Source organism: Natator depressus, chromosome 2, assembly GCF_965152275.1.
Source record: "Natator depressus isolate rNatDep1 chromosome 2, rNatDep2.hap1, whole genome shotgun sequence".
Taxonomy (NCBI): domain Eukaryota; kingdom Metazoa; phylum Chordata; order Testudines; family Cheloniidae; genus Natator; species Natator depressus.
This window is the reverse complement of record NC_134235.1, coordinates 190,553,760-190,572,110: the sequence shown is the minus strand read 5'-3', so window position 1 is coordinate 190,572,110 and position 18,351 is coordinate 190,553,760. Positions and strand designations below refer to the sequence as shown.

Sequence of the window (18,351 nt, the reverse complement as noted above, 5' to 3'; positions counted from 1 at the left end):
TAATTCCACTGACATAAATTGAGAAACACTGGCTTAAAATCAGAGATATTAATTCAGACCAGTGTTCCGAGGTATTAGATCATTACATATTACTGAAGGAATCTCTAGAAAAGAAAGCTCTGGCTCCACAAAGGAGCTACTCCTACACATTGCTCCATGATCCCATCAACAGTTTGGCTCTTTAAGGAGCAGTGCTTATCACTGGCTCTCTTGATTGTGCCTGTGAAATCAAAAAGTCCTCTCCAAAGTGACGAGGAAACTACAGGCATGGCACAAAAGTGAATGCTGCAAGGGGCCACATTAACTTATGTGCCAATATTCACTGGGTTACAGGCGGTGGCTGTTCACTGGTCCCACCCTGGCATGATCAAGAGTTTTCTAGCCAGGATCCAGCATTATTGCCATAGAAGGGCTTGCCTAGGCTTCGGTGGAGTGGGGAAGCAAACTGTGGAAGCACCACTCTCCCTCTTCACATTCTTTTTAACGCTCCAGTCAATTTTTAAATTCTTTTTTTGCTCCTATCTGCACTTCCTAGCAGAAGCAAATATGCGACCCTTTATGTTGGCCTAAATAAATGACTGCCTATTTCCAGCATGCTGCCTGACAGCATGAAGTACATTCACTTTGGATATCAGTCACAATTCACATTCCCACATGGAAGAAGCAAGAGAAATACAAAATATAGCCTAGAAATACGGATGCAGTGTGTCAGTCCATACAAAAAAAAAAAATCTTTTCAATCTCATGATGTTAACTTTCTGCAGGCACAAAATAGCTACTCAATTTTCCTCTCATTATTAGGACATATAAGATCAAATTCTGACCTGAAGTGGCCAGTCAGTCCTCCCATGAACTACCAACTTTAATGGAAGCTAGTATGCACATCTATAAAAGTATTATTTTTACTATTAATATTGTCTGAGAGAAGAATATGACTCTTAACTGGTAAATTTAGGTTGATAACATGCCCTCTTCTAACAAAACTTAATATACCAAGCTTTTTAATTTTAATTAAAAAGATACATGTTCTCTTGTAGCTCCAACATAGAACCTTGCTAACAGGCAAGTAATATTCCATCCCTTCAACTGAAAGCCACATAGGTCAATTCCCATCTTGCCTTAGAGCACAACTCAGCAGGAGCATTGTATACAATTTCCAGCTTTGAAAACTCTCAGGGGGTTTTCTCTGTGAAAACGAAATTGATAGATTTCAGAAGATTTGCAGGACCTGGGTTTAGTGAGGAATGGGAAGACACCTACCTGCTCTTCGGGCACACTGAACAGTGAATTAGGGATTATTTTAGGATTTAGATTCAGTTCTCCCTTTGATGTACGTATGACCTCCCATAAATGTTAACAGAATTTGCACACACAAGGGAAAATACTGTCCCTCTCTCTTCTACAGATGATGTGAGCTTCACATGCAACACCATTCATTTAGATCTACAGAGCAGGGGCTGGGACTAGGGCTAGGATCTGAGGAGGCCACAAAAGGGATGCACACCACCTGTATAGCTCAGATGCCAGCTGTTGCAAAGTTGTCCCAATTGCTCTTTTGGGAGAACAGGATTTTATCCATGGAGAAAAAAATGGAGCCGGGGGATGCGAGGGCAGTTCCTATTCTGTTCCCAGAACCTGCAGATGTCAGCAGGGCGGATGAGCTGTGAGGAAAGGAGGCGGATAATTGTACTGAGGCCCCTCAAACAATCTGTGACTGGGGTGAAAAGGGAGGGTTGGGGCCCCAGCAAACATGATGTACGGGGGCCCAAAATTTGTCTCGATAGGCCTGGATGACAGAGGCTGTGCCAAAGCCATAAGGCTACCCTTGTGCCACTAAACCAGTCCCACCTCAGATCTCCTAGCTCAAATGTAGACATGCTGCCAAGACTTCCTCATCTTCTATTGCCCATAGAACAAACCCTCATGGGACTCTGTGGAAAAGTTAGTGCACCCTTGTTCTGCACTAACTTTCCCATGGGGTTGGTTGTAGGGTAACAACCTTCCCTTTCCCAGCCTTGCATTTTTGCAAAGACAGGTTACCGGTCCCCAGACAGATATTTGCAGATCCTGGGGCAGAGAAGAACACTGTGGAGACAGCTTATTTCCCGCTTGTCCCCCCAACCCCACAGAAAGGATTAGACTTACGTGCAGATCGCAGGGGACATCTGGCCCTTAGTTTTTATTCAGTCCTTATTCAGGTAATCTCCCATTCCTTTAAATGGGAGTTTACTTGTTTAAGGACTTAGTAAGGAGGGTAGGACTTGGCCCTGGGTACATTCTTAAATTAGTCAGAAGAACAACATGCTCTCCATTTACTCAATCAATTTCTCAGTAACTTTTGGCTATAGACTTCCACGTCGGCCTATGAGCCAAATTCTAGGCTGGAATATACCATATGGATGTGGCTTCAATGGAAATTAATAGGAACTACAAATTTTTGCATCCAAAAGCAGAATTTGGCCCTAAGTACACATGTTTTCTGTGTTGACTGGGTTTGAGTTTTGCAGACCAAAATGTGGACTTAAAGTATTGTGACTCTTAAAAATATCACAAGATTTGCTGTAAAAAACTGCTGTTTTACTTCAAGCCCCATTTGCTACTCCTACATGAGATTTCAATCTTTAATATTTTTATAATAAATTGTATCCCTCATGGTTACAGAACAAAGCTTGAAAACATGACCAGAATGTACCCTAAAAGTTCAAAAGACAGAAGGCCAGGAAAACCCCAGAACTATTTTTTTTTTTAAATCTCACAATTTTTAAGCAAAGCTTATGACTAGGGCCCACCAAATTCACAGCTATGAAAAATGCTTCACGGACTGTGAAATCTGGTCCCCCCTCATGCAATCTAGTCTTTTGTGTGCTTTTACCCACTACTATACAGATTTCACGGGGGAGACCAGCATTTCTCAATTTGGGGTCCTGACCCAAAAGGGGCAATGGGGGGGTCACAAGGTTATTGTAGGAGGGTTGAGGTACTGGTACCTTTCTTCTGTGCTAACTTCAGAGCTGGGCAGCCGGAGAGCAGCGGCTGTTGGCTGGGCAAACACTTCTGAAGGCAGCATCGCACCAGCAGCAGCGCAGAAGTACGGGTGGCAATACCATACCATGCCCCACCTTTACTTCTGTGCTGCTGCTGGCAGTGGCTCTGCCTTCAGAGCTGGGCTGTGAAATTGACAAAAATGGACTGTGAATTTAGTAGGGCCCTACTTCTGGGGGCCCAACTCAGGGTGGTTGTTTTTTTAAAGTGTTCTGGATTGGCAATACTGGACTTGAAGCAACCTTTAGTTTTCACTTTTAAATTGTGCGCTCTTAATACCTGCTTTTCCAAGCCCCAGAGCCAACAACGTCATTTAAAACTGTATGAAGACCCAAAGCTTTTAACTGTACTTTTCCTTTTAAAAACTATTCCAAACATCATGGTCAAAATAGCATTACTTTATTGTCTATTTCTAGTGGGCTTTCAAAGCCCCTTCTAAACAACTGAGTTTTAAAAACACACACAGTGGGCCTAAGAAAGCCCTTTGTGTTTCACAGGTAGCCTACATGCTAAGACAGCATCTTCCCCCATACATTTCTTATGTAATAGTAGGCACATGATCTACAGATGGCGTGACAGCGACAAATTTCTTTGTTTTGCATTTTAAAAGCTAGCAGCAGCATTCTAAGCAGAGTCAGAGAGAAGGCACACACAGAAAGTGCACCAGCAAGTGCAATTTCAGGTAAATGGCTCAAGCATAGAAGCAATACTAAAACATTAGCAAATGGAAGTGCTCTAAATCTGAGATTAAGGATTACTGACTGCTCAAGATGGCCTGTGACAAACAGAGGGCCTGATCCAGCTCCCATTCAAGGCAACTGGGGATTTAGCCATTGGCTTCAGGGGGAGCAGTATCAAGCACATAATTCTGAAAGTACAATATTCTACCTCAAAACCTTAACATTTTCAAACCAGCATTCCATTTTTATGGTCAATATTATTTTCCTGAAAAGCAAGCATAAAATTTGAGCACCTAAAGTTGAAACAATACACTCAAACACAAAATACTCTTTGATGTTACCATCTTTTTCACTATACAAGCCTTACTAACAGTGAAATATGTGATTCTGTGTTTGCATAAAATAGAAAAACCTTTGCTGCTATATTCTTACTCTGCAAAATGAAACTGGAGCCTTGTGCTTGACACATTCTAACAGCATTTATCTGAGTAGAATAAAATGCCATGGGGAGATTTACTACTTACAGGAGGCACAGAACAAGAGGGGGATGGGTAAGAGGTTGCACTGTAAGGGACACAGCTTGTCTCTAAATATAAAGCACCAAATCCTGCTCAGATTACTCATGAAACAGTCTCATGACTAAGTGAAGCGGGATTTGACCCAAAAGAGTAAATCACAAATTGTAACGAATTAATTTCACTAACTTCATCTGCATTCATCCTAAATAGACTTTAATTTTAAATCATGGATTCAACCTCTCAAAATTGTAAAAATTCTTTCTTGTATTAAATACTAAAAGTACTCTGCATCTTTTGTATCAAGTGAATTAAAAACAAATGGACAAATTCAATTTTGAACTGTCCGCCCTCCAGCGTACACTGGTTTGTTGTTATTGTTATGCTGCACATTATAATATTAAAACTTAATCTGTGTTGGCCTATATGATCATTGTTATGTATGCCAGGGAATTCAATCATGATATAGATTTTTTTTTAAATAATTGCTTTGTAAATGTCCATGATTAAAATAAAGCTGGTCTGGTGATACGGCAAAATATATTGTTTTATAGCAAACCCATTTCTCTGGCCTGCTACGAAGGAACAGCTAAAGACGACAGATGAAAAGTTTGCTAGAATGGGTCATACAATGCTCAAAGTTGCAATGTTATGGGGTCGGAGTGGTGTGATACAGCTGCTTTGGTGCCCTGGGTGGATCACCCAACTGCAAAAGAAATCCTCAAGCATTGCAGAGTTGGCATAGTGGCTCCTATACCACATCTCCTCCCTGCTGCTGGTGAAGGGGACATAGCCTGAGGAAAGGGGTCATGGACAGAGTGCTTGCCATTGGAATGCTCTAACTTATACCTAAAGACCGTCCCTGCACACAGCAGCCCCAGGATTGTAATAGTGGAAAGGCGAACCCTATGGTGCAGAGTCTGAGCTGTAGACCTCTTTTACGAAACACATACAAATCCCAGAGTTGGCAAGAAGTCACCTTGGCCCTGGATGTAGGATAGTTCAGCCTCTGGGCTATGCTAAGTTGTGCCTGGCTGCAACAGTCCCTGTTCCAGTAGGCAGGAATCACTGAAGTTGGACTATGCTTTGAACAAGCCTTTTTACCCTCCGACATACCTGATTTGCCCTATATGACAGGAAGGGTTAGGAGGAAATGGCATGGACATGGCTATGCCAGCCATATGCCACACAAAGCTTCCTCTGTGCTGGGTAATCTGTTGTCAGGCAGCTAAAGTGGCAGACTGACATGAAGCACCCTCATCAGGAGCCACATCCTGCCCCTCATTGTTTCCAGAATCCTGAACAGATGCAGTCTGAGTGTGAGTGCTTACAAAGCATTATGCCTCTGCCCAACCACCCTGATCACTGAGTGCTTACTAAACATGACAGTATCAAGCAGGACATTTTAAAAATGAAATAAAAACAACCAACCAAAAACAAAGTCGCAGGGTTCTACACTGTAGCCAGAGCTCAGGAGTGGATGTTAATATTTAAGAATGACATTTTGATGTCCCAACCAAGTAACTGAAAGAGTGATTCATGCTGTAATATTTCCAATTAGGAAAAGAGGCTGAAAAAAATTGGAATTCATCTTAATTTGAAACTGAGAAATGGCAGGTGTGGAGTATGAAATAGAAATCCTAACTCCGTGACCCCAATGAGATGCAGCCTGCTTAGATGTTCTAACATTTAACAGTCACAAATGATCTAACAAGCGTATCAGACACAAAATGGTTCTTATTTAAATTAAAAATGGTCACATTAATAATGAATATTTTATGCTGAACTAGGGTGACCAGATGTCCCAATTTTATAGGGACAATCCTGATTTTTGGGTCTCTCTCTTATATAGGCTCCTATTACCCCCCACCCCGTCCCAATTTTTCATATTTGCTGTCTGGTCACCCTATGCTGAACAACCAGTGTTGTCCTCTTTCCTTTCTGTAGAAAAGCAGATATATATTTATCAGATGTGAGTCAAAGAAAAAGTACTGCATATGATATTTTCAGGTCCATGACATGTTCAAATAGCTAAAATTTGATTGGTGATTCCTATCCATTGGTCCCAAATCACCTATAGAAATGCCCTCTGACTCCTCTGCTATTCACTAGAACATCATGAGAAAAACTGGACGTAGGTCCTTTTAAATGGAGGTCTTCCTACATGATTTTAAAAGCAATGCATGGCAGCCTTTAATTTTATGCAAGTGTTGTATTCTTGTTTTGGTCATTTAAAAACATTAAATATTTAAACAGCAATCTTTGCAAATTCAGCAGAGGAAGCAGTCATTTAGTAAAACAGCACTCGTGAATCAACACAAGTTAAAATGTAGAAGTATATAATTAAAAAGGAAACTTCACATTTCTTCTCTATGTGGTTATTTTTTATTAATACAGTTGCAGCCAAAATAACTGTTTCCTGACTTTTTTAAAAATTCATACTGTACATTTTACAAAATTTCTGCTTCAACAAAGCACATTTTAACAGTGGTGATCTTAGTCCTTATGCTAACTACATTTGTCACATTACCTTCCCTAAACTCCTCTAAGAAAGGGAAGTTTATCAGCTCTACCAGACTTTCTGCATGACCTTGGGCAAATGACTTCATCTCTCTACTTCAATACCCCACATGTAAAATGGGGATGATTATATATCTTACCTTTACCTATAATATCTACATAGATTGTAAACTCTTGGTGGCAGGGACCATCTCTTTCTGTGTATATGTAGAGTGCCTAACCCACAGTAGGGCCCAGATTTCCGTTGTGGCCACTGTATGTAAATAATCATAGCGTAGCTGTTCCTATTTTTGGAAATGGGAAGAGAGGCACAGAGAAGCAATGTCATACAAGCAGGTCCATAGCAGAGCCAGGATTAGAATTCACAACTTCAGTCTTCCAGCCTCATTACACCAGACTCTTGTCAAATAAAGCTTTGGGCACATCTAGGGGAAGCCCCACGTTCCATGCACCATTAATAACACTGCTAGTCTGACAAGCAGGGCACAACCATTGGTTGGGACCCCAGTTGGACTCCATAGATCTTACTCTGCATAGGGCCAGCTATGCTTTTAAGTTATTTAGCATACATGTGTGTTTTTTGCAGTACCCCTCCCTGAACTTCAAGAGGCAGGAATGATGACAGTGCACATGAATGGCTCCCAGGCAGACCCAGACAACCCTCAAGGGAGAGATATTCAGGGTCATAGTAGCCTAGAGCCAGGAGTGTCATGCATGCTAAAATCACCAGCTGGCTGGACAGAGATCACATGGTTCAAGACAGCTGAAAAGGCAGCCACAGGTAAAGGCAGTACACAGCTTTCAACTCTCCTGTACTTGTGACCTACCTTTCACATTTTTCCCAGCTGCCCATGGGTATGATGAGTGCAGGCTTTTCTTGACCATTCTGATTACTTCCCTTGCATAATTTGTCACTTCAGGTCAGCTTCTGCATTGTACTAGATGAACGTCAGTTATATATGTGCGTTGCCTGCTGTGTCTCATTCTGCCAAATTTCCAAGCTCTGTAATACCATATGTTCGCATCAAAGACAGCAACAATGCTGTATGATTGAGTAGTGCTTGATAGAAAAAGAGGTTTCAGAAGACCGACAAGGGTCAACGTGGGAGACACATTGAGACACACATTGGCAAAACAGCTCACATAGTCAGGGGGTGGGGAGGAAGCAACAAAGGAGAGAACCATGCTTGGTAAGACGCTGCCATTTTTCAGTAAAGGGGAAATCACACCTATGAGGATGCCTAATGTTGCATAAGACTGGGCTGCTGAGATAAGGCAAAGAGTAGTGCACACAAACCTAGGGCAAGCAGAGGGACATTCTGAGATAGCCAAGTCATTAACAGGCCAGCACTTAGCTGATCACTCCATAGAGTTATTGCTACCTGAATAAATAAATAATTTTTTGCTCAGCAAGGACTACCAACACCTAGTAATTTTGATGGTGTGCAAAAAAACCAAAACTAGTTTTAGTTTAAAAAAAACTAAAACAAAAATCTTATTGTTGCTTGCCCGTATTTAGTAATATTTTCATAATAATAATAATAAAGGCTGTCGATTAATCGCAGTTAACTCACATGATTAACTCAAAAAAATTGTTAATAAAAAAATTAATGAATTACCATTTTAATCAGTGTTAAATAGAATACCAATTGAAATTTATTAAATATTTTAGATGTTTTTCTACATTTTCAAATATATTGATTTCAATTACAACACAGACTATAAAGTGTACAGTGCTCACTTTATATACTATTACTTTTATTACAAATATTTGCACTGTAAAAATGATAAAAGAAATAGTATTTTTCAATTCACCTCATACAAGTACTGTAGTGCAATCTCTTTATTGTGAAAGTGCAACTTACAAATTCAGATTTTTGTGTGTTACGTAACTGCACTCAAAAACAAAACAATGCAAAACTTTAGAGCCTACAAGTCCATTCAGTCCTATTTCTTGTCCAGCCAATCATTAAGACAAACAAGTTTATTTACATTTGCAGGAGATAATGCTGCCCACTTCTCGCTTTCTGGTGACACTGTAAATAAGAACAGGCATTTGCATGTAGGGTGACCAGACAGCAAGTGAGAAAAATTGGGATGGGGGTGGGGAGGGTAATAGGAATCTACATAAGAAAAAGACCCCAAAATTGGGACTGTCCCTATAAAATCGGGACATCTGGTCACCCTATTTGCATGGGACTTTTGTAGCCCAAGATATTTACATGCCAGATGCACTAAAGATTCATATGTCCCTTCATGCTTCGGCCACCATTCCAGAGGTCATGCTTCCATGCTGATGACGCTCATTAAAAAAATGTGTTAATTAAATTTGTGACTGAACTCTTTGGTGGAGAACTGTATGTCTCTGGCTCTGTTTTACCCGCATTCTGTCATATATTTCATGTTATAGTAGTCTCGGATGATGACTCGGAACATGTTCATTTTAAGAACAGATTTGACAAAAAAGCAAACAAACAAGGTACCAATGTGAGATTTCTAAAGGTAGTGACAGCACTCAACCCAAGGTTTAAGAATCTGAACTGTGCCTTCCAAAATCTGAAAGGTATGAGGTGTGGATCATGCTTTCAGAAGTCTTAAGAGCAACACTCTGGTGGCATCTGACTCAAATGATGAAAATGAACATGCGTCAGCCCGCACTGCTTTAGGTTGTTATCAAGCAGAACCCGTCATCAGCATGGATGCATGTCCTCTGAAATGGTGGTTGAAGCATGAAGGGATATATGAATCTTTAGCGCATCTGGCATGTAAATATCTTGCAACGCCGGCTACAAAAGTCCCATGCAAATGCCTGTTCTCACTTTCAGGTTACACTGTAAACAAGAAGCGGGCAGCATTATCTCCCGCAAACATAAACAAGCTTGTTTGTCTAAGCAATTGGCTGAACAAGAAATAGGACTGAGTGGACTTGTAGGCTCTAAAGTTTCACACTTTTACTTTTGAATGCAGGGGTTTTTGTACCTAATTCTACATCTGTAAATTCAACTTTAATGATAAAGAGATTGCACTACAGTACATGTATTCGGTGAACTGAAAAATGCGATTTCTGTGTTTTTTACAGTGAAAATATTTGTAATAAAAACAAAGCGAGGACCGTACACTTCGTATTCTGTGTTGTAACTGAAATCAATATATTTAAAAATGTAGAAAACATGTAAAAATATTTAAATTATATTGTATTCTATAAAGAAAAGGAGTACTTGTGGCACCTTAGAAACTAACCAATTAGTCTCTAGAGTAGACTAGTTTCTAGAGTAACATGGCTGTTACTCTGAAACCTGTCACTGTATTCTATTATTGTTTAACAGTGCAATGGCAAGATTAATCGCAATAAATTTTTTTAATCACTTGAAAGCCTTAGTAATAATCAAAAACTTTTACTGAAAAACAGCTAGTTAGCTACAAATGTGCCTACTCTAGGTTTGATAAGCTGGTTCCCTACTAAAAAAAATTGAATTTTCTATAAGCATATTTTTAAAACTGGGGACACTAAAAGTGTCTCTGCCTTTAAATATTTACTTCTTGTTTGTTTGGATCTCATTACATTTTTCAGAGGTGTATTCCCCTTTTCACCCATGCACTTAACTCAGTGATGCATGTGCATTCAAAGTAGAATTAGACCCCTTAGATTCTGTGACTATAAGGAATCAATCATTTTATGATCACATTCCCTCAAACTGCCTTCCATCTTCACTACCAATTCCTCCCTCTTGGTCAGAATCAAATCTAAAATGGCTGTGACCCTGGTTACTTCCTCCACTTTCTGAAACAAAAAGTTGTCCCCAATACATTCCACAAACGTATTGGAAATTTTCTGTTTTGCCATATTACTTTTCCAACAGATGTCTGAGTTGTTAAAGTCCCCCAGTATTATCAGGACTTGTGTTTTGGATATTTATGCTATTTGTTCCAAAAATGCCTCATCCACCTCCTCTTCCTGATTTGGTGGTCCATGTAGTAACCCTTACTTCCCACCCTCCCCTTATCTTTACCCAGAGACTTTCATGTGGTCTGCCTCTCACCTCCTTCGGGACCTTAGAACAAGCGTGTATGTTCTTGATGCATAATCCAACACCTCCTCCCTTTTTATCTTGCCTGTTCTTCCTGAACCGCTCTATACCAATATTCCAGTCATGAGACTGGACACCAATTAAGTCATAATTTAGCTTATGTACTAATACTTCCAGTTCTTCCCGTTTACTCTCCCTTCTCCTTGCATTTGTGTATAGACCTCTAAGATTCCCTCCATGTACACACATAAACCCCATTATTGCTAATAAGAGATGCTCATGTGCACAGAGGGCAAAAAAACCACAAACACACAGAAATATTGGTGCAACTTGACTGTGTCCAGCCAATTCTTCTTAAATGGCCAATTCTGATGCTTTACAAACAATTGCCTCCAACAACTGCTGCAGTCCGTGACTGCAAATGATCAAACAAAAAGAGTTGCTGGAAAGTTAACTTTTGTTATTGCAAAGTTGCAAGCAAAAATGTTTTGATGTATATTTTGGACATATGTTAAAAAGTTACTGTCCTACATTTGAATATTTAAAAGGAACACAAACGCAAGTCTGTATTTCAATTTTTCCATGCTTCATGTTTAAACATACTGTACATGTTGATGGAAATCTAAATGCCCTTCAAATAAGAAGACAGCTTACATTAAGCAGGAAGGAATTTAGGCATATGAAATATAAATTGTCAAATAAGCAATAAGAACAGTTAATGTGCAATAAGATTCCCAGGGCATTATAATGTGACAATTTCTAGCTATTTAATTAAGACATTATTTATCATACTTCTCAAATGTCAGGTTAAGCTATCTTACTAAACACTCTCTAAATGCCAAGAAAATTTTTTGTAATTTTAATGAAGTTTGCATGTATTTATGTATAACGGCTTTGTTCTATGCTATCTTAATTTTTTCCAAACAGGTTTCTTTTCTTGCAAGTAATTGATATTAACATACGATGGCATGTCTCTCTTGTCAAATGAGATTTTAAGACATAGAAAGGGATTTATCCTGCAGTCCTTACTCTGGTCAAACTACCAGCCAACCTTAACTTCTGCTGTGTTTGCTAGGTTGTATATTACACAATTTTAGGTGGAAGCATCCTGCATGAAACAGATGCTCTCTGGCTCATCTCTCCATTCTGCCAGCAGCAGCTACAGTGTAGCTCCCCAATCATGCACTATTCACACAGAACAGCAGCCAGCAGTTTAGAATTAAAAGGGAGAATATTGCATAAACTGTGCTCCCTGTCCCGTGATTTTTGGCACAGATTCTCTTCTGCTCTATTTGATGGGCTAGAAGGGGTTCGTATGAGACTCTTCTAAATGGGCTCTAAAGGCTGAGTCTATGAAGGAGGATCTCAGCTTTCGTGTTATTAAAAAATATGTAAGTTTCTGGGCCTGTTCCTTGCCAAGATAGACTGGCAAAAGTTAATTGACGTGAGCATGCACGCGCACACACACACATTTAGTTTTTACATATAACTTGTTAGTTGAAATAGGGGTGTATCCCAAAGAATCATCTTGCGGCTCCTCCCCACAAGCATTAAGTTGGTCCTGTTCATAATGGGTCATAATTTATGGAGAAAAATTGGGCTACAACCGACAGCAAGTCGTTTGAACTTGTTTCACAGCCTGTCCAAAAAAATGCTAAGGTTGGCTCTGCTTGTTAAAAATTTTCAGCCCATTCTGAGAGCTCCCACTATTGCTGTGACTGCAGTAGCTGCTGCGAGAGCTCTAGATACATACCAGGGATGAACCAATGTCACCCCTGCAACTCTTTCCACTTTGCCAAGCACCGCAGTAGTGCAAAATGAAAGTCATACTACTGCTGCACTGAGTGGGAGTGCTGTAGTCACTGCACCCCACTTCTCCTCCCACTGGTGCCTGCACTTGCCCTACTAGGAGTATTAAGAGCTGGTACTGGAAAGGAACATGAAGCCGTTTCCCACCAGCCAGAGGAGAACTACCCATGCATCAGCCCAAAGATCAGCTCTCAAAACTCACACATGCTACAGGAGACCTCCAGCAGTCAGGGGAGATCTACCCACCTCAAGAACTGAAGAGGACCCATTCTCCAACTGACTACCCAGCCCATCACTGGGGGGACCCACTGCCCATCTGACCTACCCCAACTACCTAAGTCGGCAGGACAACATGCCTGCAAACCACGGCCACCAGCGGAAGTCACAGAGCCACCCACCTATCACCACCACTGCTGTTGTGAAGAACACCTGCCAGATAGGGAAACAACTTAGAGGACCTTCAGTGAAGTAATGGGCAGAGGGACGCATAGCTGGTCAAAAAGTACTATGCAAGATGGTGGAGGGATGAAGGATGGAATGATTCTTGGATTCTTTTTGAGGAGAGAGGTGGGGAGAGAGCACAGAAGTATCTTACACAAGGAATGTCATGTGCACGGTTGACTAGGCCCATCATTTTAGAGGGAGCCCCTTATTTAAATTTGTATAAACACCAACACCATTGCACAGCAGAAGGGAGCACAGGGCCCACTAGCTGTGCATTTGACTGAGTCTGACACTTAAATTAGTGGTCACTAAGTTTTTTTTGAGTTTTGTCTCGGTAAAGAAAATTAAAAATTTGTTTGAGATCAGTAATTTTCAAGGATGCTCAGTCCCATGTGGGTATCTCTCACACAGTAGGATGTCTGGAATTACAGTGTACACTACAGCATATTTCACAACATACCAGAAATGTCATGTAGCTTTATGACATTCGTTTGACTTATGGGAATCTAAACAAAAAAAAATCATGGTTCTTAAATAATAAGAATCCAGAGCTTTCATTTAAAAGTATATTTTATTGTTATTTTTGCTGATTTACAATTTTTCCCCCACAAATAAAATGCTCAAGATTTAAACCCCAAAACAATGTAAAAAAGTTGAGATCCTGGGAGGTGGGAATCTAGGACACAAACTCTCAACCTGTGGGTTGCAACCAGGTCTCAGGGGTCTCAGCAACCCTTACTTTATGACTACAAGGAAGGGGGCTCCAAAACCTTTTTTCTGTTGTAACAGGGTCATGGTATGGAAAAAATTGCACTGATCTAGAATATTCTTCTTGCGTCTTTGGGAAGTACCTTTTTTTAAATTTCCAGACTAGCAATTGTTTCCCCCATTATTTTTTAATGAAGTATAAACATACTTGTGTACAACAACTTTATTCTACACTATCTGATTTCTTGCAAATATAGCTTATTGAATAGAACATAACAGAATAGAATAGAATCAGGGCCAATGGGGATTAAAAATGAATGAACAAAAGACCAAACTAATGGTAATGTAAAAAAAACAAAAAAAAAAAAACAAGAAAGACTAGCCTAGTCATTAATGTTGTAGACATCAAACAAGTAGATAGCTTCTGCTACATGGGTTCCATCATAACATGGGACAATCGCTATGAAGATGACAAGAACAAGCAGATAGCTACTGTCAGCAGAACGTTCATGTGCCTGAATAAAAAAGTTTCAAACCTTACATCAGTGTCTACGACATATAAAACCAGATTATACACAATGGTCATTGTACCCACATTACTTAATGGTCATGGGTACTGACAAAAGCATCTGGAGCAAAAGCTATAAACATTTGAAATGAGGTGTCTGCACTATATCATAGATGTGACACAGCATTTCTTAGCCCTGGTGTACACTGAGGATGGGTCAACCTAAGATACACAACTTCAGCTACGTGAATAGCGTAGCTAAAGTCGGCGTATCTTAGGTCGACTTGACTTGCCGCTGTCCTCACGGCCAGGTAACCACTGCCGCTCCTCCGTCAACTTCGCTTCCGCCTCTTGCTTGCTGGAGTTCCGGAGTTGATGGGGAGCGCATTTGGGGATCGATTTATCGCGTCTAGATGAGACGCGATAAATCGATCCCCAATAGATCGATCACTACCCGCCGATCCGGCAGGTAGCGAAGACCTGCCCTTAGGCATTCTAGCCATCTATAGAAGACTGAAAGTACAGAACATGATTACAATCATCAAAAGGCAGCAACTACAATGGTTTGGCCACGATGCTAGGCGTCAATGAGACAGTGGTATAACATGGTATTCAAAACCATCCAGGCAGCACCTGATTTTCAGAACAGTCAGGCTCAAACGGTGGTTCAAAACAGATGTGGATGGAATCTGCTCATAACCTTGGCCCTATCCAACCTCAGCACTGGGGAAAGGAGAGGATGATGATGAATAGTTTTTTCCACTCAAGAAACCAGTAAGTTGCACATTTCTAAATTTTTGCAAGTTAATGGTATAGCAGTAAGCTAAATGTATAAATGCACCAAATTATATGCTCTTGACAGCTATCCTGTCAAACCTCATTAAAGGTACCACAATTATATGAAAAATAGGTCTCTCATTCCTAACTTCTATAAACTTATGTTTTAAGCTTTTTTTGTCCATTACCTGTTCATTTAACAGCTTTCTTCCTTTTAATATAGCTCAGTGTACTACTGTAATAACTTTCAGGTGTAATAACTAATGCATTTATAAAATAGGTTTATTTTTCTTTTCCTAAGATACTTGCTTCAAAGAGCATCATTATGTTTCTGCGCATACTTATGTCCAGAGCAAGGGGTGGTTGGAGGGGCTAAGTATTATTCTTTAAAGAGCACTTATTTTAACAAAAATATTATATTACAATATTCTATAGTACTTGTTCAAAACACTATAGCATTTTAAAGGGTTTTTCGTAGATTACTGGAGCACTTTTATAAAGGGAGGTTATTTATATCCAACACCCATTCATTTTGATGGGCTCCATAAATTGATGTGAAAGTTCCTTCTATAGGAGGAATACATCAAGAACAGCAAACCACCTTTCACACCATTATCACAAGGAAATTCCTCAGAACGCTCCCAGCTTCCCCCCCGACGACATCCCAAAGATGCCTTCATTCCAGGCACTGCCCCCCAGCTCCAAAGGCAGATGATATTTCAGTGCGAGTAGGCAGGGAAAGGTGCACTCAGTAGAGTTGCCAATTTTGGTGGACATATTCGTGGAGGTTTCATCACGTGACAATCTTTAATTAAAGATTAATCCAGAGGCAATGTGTGGTGTGGAACACACAGGGTCACATGTCTGTCTGTCTCTCTCTCTCTCTCTCTCTCCCCCTCCCTCCTTTCCCCTCCCCCACCCGATTTCTGGGACACCCAGCAGTGAGGAGGTAGTGGCTCCCCCTGGTGGCAGCACTCACCACGTGTCTGTACAGCACAGGGAGGGAGGGAGGGAGGAAGCAGCAGGGCAGCTGGCTGTGCACTGAGCTCCCCACTGCTACTTGGTGCTGCTTCTCCTTCCCTGCTGCTGGAGTCCCAGTGCTTCCCGCTGCCTGCTTTGCAGACCATCCGCTGAGGTGAGTCAGGGGAGCATCTTCTAGATCGGGAAGAGGACCTGCTACATAGTGCTCAGCACCAGGTAGCTCAGGTGGAGCCCCATCCAGCCAGAGAGCCCCAGGGAGCAGGCTGGGGGGGGGGGGGAGAAAGAGTGGGAAAAGGGCGATGCAGACCCTGCAGCCTCCAATGTGCCTATCAAGAAAGTGTTGTGGGGGCATCATATTTCCCCCTCCAATAAAAAGTGTCTTGCTAACCAAGACGCTCAAACCCCGAGCGCCATCCCACCGTGGTGCCACCCACCCTCATAGGTGCCGACTTCTGCTTCCGCCAGTGGGTGCTCGACCCCCCCCCCGGCCCCAGCCCCACCCCACCCCTTCCCCCAAGTCTCTACTCCCCCCCGCCTCTTCCTACCCCTGCTCCGCCTCCACCCTGTCCCCAATTCCACCCCTTTCCCCAAGTCCCCGCCCTACCTCCTCCCTTGAGTGCACTGTGTCCCTGTCCCTCTCCCTCCCTCCTGGAGCCCCGCCAAGGCAGTGGGCAGAAGTGCTGGGAGGGAGAGGAGCAGGAATGTGGCACACTGAAGGGAGGAGGTGGGGGGAGCTTGGCTGCCGGTGGGTGCAGAGCACCCACTAATTTTTCCCCGTGGTGGAGCACCCATGCAGTCGCCGCCTATACCCACCCTGCTGGCACAGGGAGGACTGTGCATCCCAGCTGTGTTGCCCCTTTTGTTTGTCTTGTTTTGAACACTTGCTAATTGACTGAGGATAGTTCCAGCAGTGAGTGATGCCCGCAAGCTCTGCCAGGGGCTGGGCAGCCAGAGAACAGGAGGTGGTAGTTGTTAGTGTCTGTTGTCTACCTATATATTAAGTTTCAGGGAGTGGAAACAGAGACAACAAGTGGGGCAGTCGCATGCCCCCAGAGAAACTTTCAGTTATCCCCCCCGGCAGCCACTCTCCACAGTTACGTGTCACCCTGAGCCCCGGCACCTGTAGCCTTAGCACTGCATAGCCCCAGCACCCCTGTGCTTGCCGCATCAGTTATGAATGCAAAAAAATTGCTTAAGCCCTGGCCCTTGGCAACCCTAGCACTCAGGGCAGGCTAAAGAAGCCACTGTGCTGAGAGCAGGGGCAAGTCCCCCCCAGCCCAAGAAGCCTTCCCCGGTGCAGAGGGGACGCGTGGCAAACCCCCGCCCCCAGCAGCCACACCCCCTCCCCGGAGGCAGCCCAATCCCGCAGGTTTCCCGCCACCCGGGGAACCCCAGCTCGACCGAGCTGAGGACGGGTCTGAAAGGGGCGAGGGGTGGCCAGCGAGCGGAAAACCCCAGCCACGACCCCCCTCCCCGCGGAGAAGCAGAAGCCGGCCCTGCTCCCGCCAAAGGGAAGAGCCAGAACTCAGGCGCTGCCCAAGGTCGCCTTTACCCTCCATCTCGCCTCCGGAGTCGGCGCTGCTGTTCATGGACGCGCCCCGTGCAGAGCGCGACCCAAGCGCTGTCCCGGCGGCGGCTGCTCGGGTGTCCCTCGCCCTGCGCCGGAGCCCGCCCTAGGCAAATGGCTGCAGGTGGAAGGCGGCGAGGCGAGCGTCTCCCGTCGCGCAGCCTCCGCAGCCCTGACCTGCCCCTCCAGCGGCAGCTGCTGCTGCCGCTCCTCACCCACCGCCGCCCGGCCCCTTCATTAATAACTTGGGCGCTGCTGGCTCCCTGCCGACGCGGGGAGCTGCTGGCGCCGCGAGGAGACGCAGGGCACGTAGCGGGCCCCAGTCCCCTAGTGCAATAAATCCCCGCGTGGGCGTGGTGTGAGTGGCCCTGGGGCTGCGGCACGGGAGGTGTTGGAAGCGCAGAGCTGTTCACGCAGCACTCCCCGCAAACACACACAGACACACGCTTTGATTGAATTCCCCAGGCCGCGGTGGGGTCCCTCTCACGCGCAACGGGAAGGTTGTTTCCAGGCCCGGTCCTCGGTTTTGCCTCTCAGTTACTGATGAGCGGCACATGGTGCGGAGAGGGGGGAGGAACAATTTGAATAAGGGAGATTCGAAAACAAACGGAGCGAGGTTGGAGTTTACTCACTGGAAACACACCCCGCAAAAGCCTGCCTGGGGAAGAGAGCGCTTGTCTTTCAATTAATCCCCGGAGAGGGAAGCTACCTCCTTGTCTGGGAGATTTTAACGGCCTCAGGGAAAGGCGTGCTGCAAAATCCTTCCACCTAA

At 43.2% G+C, this 18,351-nt stretch overlaps 1 protein-coding gene across 2 annotated transcripts in view; it reads right to left on the bottom strand.

The window, feature by feature from the left end:
- GADL1 (glutamate decarboxylase like 1) overlaps positions 1-17,898 on the bottom strand; it is a 111,582-nt gene extending 93,684 nt beyond the window's left edge. The window contains exon 1 of one of the 2 annotated variants that reach the window (XM_074945622.1): positions 17,565-17,898. In XM_074945622.1, the coding sequence (XP_074801723.1) occupies positions 17,565-17,601 (37 nt within the window). In that variant the 5' untranslated portion in view covers positions 17,602-17,898. Of the gene's footprint in view, positions 1-16,010; positions 16,219-17,564 lie in introns of those variants that run through there. The other variant, XM_074945621.1, reaches the window with a different exon arrangement.
- Between the last annotated feature and the right edge of the window lie 453 nt (positions 17,899-18,351).